Source organism: Leptopilina heterotoma, unplaced genomic scaffold (assembly GCF_015476425.1).
Source record: "Leptopilina heterotoma isolate Lh14 unplaced genomic scaffold, ASM1547642v1 Lhet_123, whole genome shotgun sequence".
Taxonomy (NCBI): Eukaryota; Metazoa; Arthropoda; class Insecta; order Hymenoptera; family Figitidae; genus Leptopilina; species Leptopilina heterotoma.
Genome location: NW_025110842.1, coordinates 4,037,908 through 4,043,768, shown reverse-complemented (window position 1 = coordinate 4,043,768; position 5,861 = coordinate 4,037,908). Strand labels below are relative to the sequence as shown.

The following is a 5,861-nucleotide window of genomic DNA, read 5'->3' as shown; positions in this document are numbered from 1 at the left end:
GTGTTGAATGATAAAAAAAAATTCAAAAAGTAGAGAATGCCAAAACTCGTGTATACGTTCTTTAATTCTAGATTATACGTTAGTCCTATTAGATTCGTCCTATTTAATTGTCATCTCTGCTTTTTGAATCAACAACAAACCGCCTTTTTATGTAAAAAAAAAGAAAAAATAAAAAAAAATTCCGCCCGACAATAATTCAATTTATTATTATTATTATATATAAATATATTATATATAAAAAGCAGGACAACTATTTGTAATAATAAATAATTGCAACTTGTTGCTTTACACTGTAATTGTCCACATTTCTTTTTCTTTCTTTTTCTTTTCTTTTCTCTTCTCTTCTTTTTTCTTTGTCTTTATTTTCAAAGGAAAAAAAGGGCACCAGAATTTTTTTTTTCCCCGAATTTTCGAAATAAAATAATTTTTATTTTACCAAAAGTTCAATAAATAAAAATAATCGAAAAGATGAATTTTTTATTTCACCTTAAACAATTTTTCCACTTTTTTATTGCAATTTGCCAAGTTTTTTAAAAAATAGTACAAAATACAAAATTTACTTTTTATAAATTTTTGTTTCGAAAATAAATTCATTAATGTTTTTATTTCAAAATTCCGGAAATATTATTAAATATTCAGTTTTTTAAATACTTTTAATATTTTTATTTGAAAATAAAAAAACTATTTTTGTTTTTACTTACAAGAAAATTTTGTAAATAGTTTAAAAAATTAGTTTAAAATTTTCTTCTATTGGTAATTTCAATTTACCCATTCTTTATTATTTAATTTCGATTTATCAGACTTTAAACATTTTTTTATAAATATAATAAGAATTTTCATTCAATTTCTTTCGATTAAAAAATTTTAATTAAAGTTGATAAGAATTTTATTTGAAATTCTTTCAAATTAAATATTTTCTATGGGGCGCATGATTATTGCCCAAAATTCAATTTCATAATATTCAAAACATCAAAATTTTTATTATCGAAACGTCAATTCACATAATTTTCATATTTCGAAATACTATTCAACATAATTTTCATTTTGTCGAATAATCATTGATTCTAATTTTTAAATACTCGAATTGTTTTTTAACATAATTTTTATTCTGACTAATGTCTATTGGTTAGAAGTATTAAATGTTCGAATTATCAATTCGTCGAATGCTCAGAACATCGAATTGTCAAATCGTCGAATGCTCAGAACATCGAATTGTCAATTCGTCGAATGCTTAAAACATCGAATTGTCAGTTCGTCGAATGCTCAAAATGTCGAAATGTCAATTCGTCGAATCGTCAAAACGTCGAATTGCCAAAATTTCGAAAAATTTGTTTGATTTAAGTTAACATTAACTTAAAAGAAACAAATGTTAACTTAAATCAAACAAATTTTTCGATATTTTGGCAATTCGACGTTTTGACGATTCGACGAATTGACATTTCGACATTTTGAGCATTCGACGAACTGACAATTCGATGTTTTAAGCATTCGACGAATTGACGATTCGACGTTTTAAGTATTCGACTACTTTACCATTCTACTCTTTGACAATTCGAACAGATGGCGTTTCGACTATTTGAGCATTCGACGAATTGACAATTCGATGTTCTGAGCATTCGACGATTTGACAATTCGATGTTTTTAGCATTCGACTTTTTGAACATTCAACGAATTGATAATTCGAACATTTAATACTTCTAACCAATAGACATTAGTCAGAATAAAAATTATGTTAAAAAACAATTGGATTATTTAAAAATTAGAATCAATGATTATTCGACAAAATGAAAATTATGTTGAATAGTATTTCGAAATATGAAAATTATGTGAATTGACGTTTCGATAATAAGAATTTATTATGAATTATTTAAAAAAAAAATTTAATTCTTATTCAAGATTTTTCAATTCAATTTAAAAAATATTTTATTTTATTTTAAAGAATTAAATTCTCCTTATAGAATTTTCAATTTCTTTTAAATAATTCAATTTTCTTTACACAGATTTTAATTATGTCTAAATAATTCCATTCTTTTTCAAGATTTTTCAATTCATTTTCACGAATATTTAATTCTTTTTCAAAATTTTTCAATTCGTTTTGTGGAATATTCAATTCTTCTCAAAGATTTTCAATTCATTTTGAAGAATTTAATACTTTTTAAAGATTTTACAATTTACATTTAAAAATATTCAATTCTCTACAAAAAATTCAATTTTCTTTGTAAAATTTTTTTATTCTTTTCAAATATTTATCAATTATTTTAAAGAATTTTCAATTCATTTTTTAAAATATTCAATTCTTTTTAACGAATTCAATTTTCTTTGCAAAAATTTTTTATTCTTTTCAAAGATTTGTCAATTATTTAAAAAAAAAGTTCAATTCCTTTTTAAGATTTTTCAATTCAGTTTAAAGAATATTTAATTCTTTTAAAAGATTTTTCAATTAATTTTAAAGAATTCAATTTTTATTAAAGATTTTACAATTCATTTTTAAGAAATCAATCTTTAAAGAATTAAATTTTCTTTTTTCAAAGAATTCAATTTTATCAGCGAATTTTAATAAAAATTTTAGGAATAATTACATTTTTCGAGAAATTCTATTAAAATTTTATCAAAAATAATTGAAATTCTGCAGTGAGTTTTATTATTTGTGAAAATAATTGAATCCCTCAGAAGAATTTATAACTTTTCAAAAATTGAATTTGTTTTCGTGTTTTTAACTGAATATTTTCAAAATTTAATATTTTAATAAAATTATTTTTAATAATTTTTGCAAAATTTCCTTTAGAATTTTCAAATTCGTTTGTTTACAATTCAATTTTAGGAAATTTTGATTATTCGGAAATTCTTTAATTAAATATATGTTAAAAAATAAAATGTTCAAATAGTTTCCAAAAAAAAATTCAATTAAACTTTTTAGAAAAAAATTAATTCTTCACACTTGGCATGCAAAATTAAGATTTTCAAAGCTTTTAACTTAAAATCTTTTCAAAATTCAATTATTTCTAAAAATTCAAGCTATACTACTTTTAAAATTCAATTATAATTTAAAATTTTAACTGAAATCCATTTTTAAATCAATGTTTGTGAGAAATTTAACTGTAATCTAATTATTTAAATATAAAAATTAATAATTTATTGGAAAATTGAATGTTTCTTAAAACTCAACTATTATACATGATTTTATCATCAAATTTATAAATAATTGACTTCTTTTAAAGCATTTCAATAAAATTTTAAAGAATAATTACATTTTTTCGCAGAATTCGATTAATAAATTGTATTAAAAAAAATAATTGAAATTCTGCAATCAGTTTTATCTATTTATGAAAATAATTGAATTTCTAAAAAGAATTTTATTATTTACGAAAATAATTGAATTTCCGTAAAAATTTTATTATTTATAAAAATAATTAAATGATTGCGAAGAAATTTATACAAAAAAATTTGTAAATAATGAAATTCCTATGAAATTTTTACTATTTTTTGATAATAATTAAAAGCTTGTTTAGAATTTTATTAAATTTTTTTTAAAAAATTGAATTCTTTTGAACAAAATTTATGAAAATAACAGATATTGAAATTCATTGAATTGAGGAGAATTTTTGAAAATAATTGAATTTCGGAGAAGAATTTAATTATTTTTTTTCAAAAAATAATTGAAATTTTGTCGAGAATTTAAAAAAATTTTTGAACATAATTGAATTTTTGCGAATAATTTGATTATTTTCGAAAATTATATCGTACAATGTACGAACTGTTCGTGTTTTCTCTAATAAATTACGGTCTTTATGGACCTCTTTTCAATATTGTAGAATATTCAGTTTTCGTAAGTTGGTTTGGTCTACAGAATTTTGAAATTTAGTGTGAAGGCATAAGAGCTTTGTTAATTTTAAAAGCAGTTGATGATGACCGAGTTCGAGAAATTTGTACGAATGTTTGGAGGCGTAAGTAACAAAAAAAAATGGTAAATTACAAATAACGAATATTTGTTGAAAAAGAAAATCAAATTCAGGAGTAGAATTTAATTCTGTTTATTAAATTTGACATTTAATTGGTGAAATTCGGTATTTAGGAGAGAGGGATTAAAAATATAATTTACAGAAAAGAAGCTTGAGTTCCAATGCCGCTGCCCACCTCCAGGATCAGTGTTGAAAGGAGAACGTGGACTTTCTGGACCTCCTGGTCCTCGATGATTGAAAGGGGAACCTGGACTTAATGGTCTTGACGGACAAAAAGGAGCAGCCGGATATCCTGGTCCTACGGGACAAAAAGGAGAAGCAGGAATTGATGCTCTTTATGTACTTGCGGGTCAAAAAGGAGAAAGGGGACTTCATGGTCCTCCAGGACCTCAGGGTGAAAAAGATGAAGCAGGGCTTCCTGGTGTCGAAGGACCTCGGGGTCAAAAAGGAGAACAAGGAGTCTAAAAAGTGTATTTAAAAAAAAATAAAAAAAAGAGTAGGACCGTTTGAAAACTTGACTTCTTAGCTACAATTTTGCCATGTATTATTAAATTCGATACATTAAATATATATTAAAGAGTTTCGCAAACGCTTCCTGCTTGGCAAACTTTTAAAAATGTATAAAAATTCTCGACAATGTACTTCTGCTGAATATTAAAAGTAGATCACTATAGCAACAATTTCATCAACAAAAAAGTAATATACTTGACTAATAAACAAATTAACTTGAATGCCCTATTAAAGTATATTTTACGTCCCTTCGATAAAAGAAAACGCTTTTTAAAATAATGAAAATATAATCAACTGGAAATAATACTTTCGATTTTGGTTCAATACTCGGCAGTCATTCCTTAGCCTGCAGTACTAACAAGTGGTTATCAATATGAAGTTTATTGGAATATATTTTATTATTTATATTTTCTGGAAGGAAATTCTTGCAGAACGTTTAACAATTAGTCTGGAGAAACCTGCAAGAACAGATTACTTCGCTGGATTTATGAATTATCTAAAATACGAATCTAAACTCTATCGAGTTGTGTTTATTCTTGAAGATGAATCCGAAAATCCAGATCCAATGATGAATTCGCTAATAAAAGAAGTCAATCAACATTTTCCATCTTTCAGCAGCAACTATAATGACATTGAGACTTGGCATGAACGGTCGGTATAGTTAAAAAAATTACCTCAAAAATCACAACATTATAATTATTAAAATTACAGTTTTGGCTCTAAATTTCAGAAGCGTGTCACTAATTTTTCGATAGAAATATTTTTATATTGCATATCAATAATTTTATAGTATTTTCGTACCAAAATATGACAACAAAGTTGATTTTACAAAAATTAAATTTTTTTAACAGTTACTATCAAGAATTCGCGTCCTAAAGCGCGTGTCTAACTTGTTGCATACTATTTTAATGAAATAAAATTCGCAATTTAAAAAAAATAGAATTTAAAAATTTTTTATTAAAATTTCTTTCCATAAAAACAAAAGATATGAATTTAAAAACTGATTATTACTATTATAACTTCAATAATCATATATTCTAAAACAGGGGATTCAAGGAAAAGTCAGACCTTTTTATAAAAAGTACTGAAAAAAATTAAATTTTTAGAATTCATAAGAATACTCTTAACTTTAGTGTCCTTTTTACTATGTAATCACCACGAATTCTAATACAAAACCTTCCAATTTTTCTATTTCTGACAGAAATATTTCTTTTTAAATAACATTATTCTTGAATAACTATCATAATAATTATTATGACCTAGAAATCATTTAATGAATAATTTTACTTAAATATTTCAATATTAATTGACTTTTAAAAGATTTGAGTTTGCTATTTTTATAAATAGATAAACTTTCAAAAGGCTTTAATTTGAAATTTTATAAAATTTCAA

At 23.6% G+C, this 5,861-nt stretch overlaps 1 protein-coding gene across 1 annotated transcript; it reads left to right on the top strand.

Moving 5' to 3' along the window:
• Window positions 1-4,193: 4,193 nt before the first annotated feature.
• Window positions 4,194-4,605, top strand: LOC122512654 (collagen alpha-1(XIII) chain-like; the record flags this gene model as incomplete). The annotated part of the gene is made up of 1 exon (XM_043628608.1): window positions 4,194-4,605. A coding segment is annotated over one exon (231 nt), but the record flags the coding sequence as incomplete, so codon positions are not given.
• Between the last annotated feature and the right edge of the window lie 1,256 nt (window positions 4,606-5,861).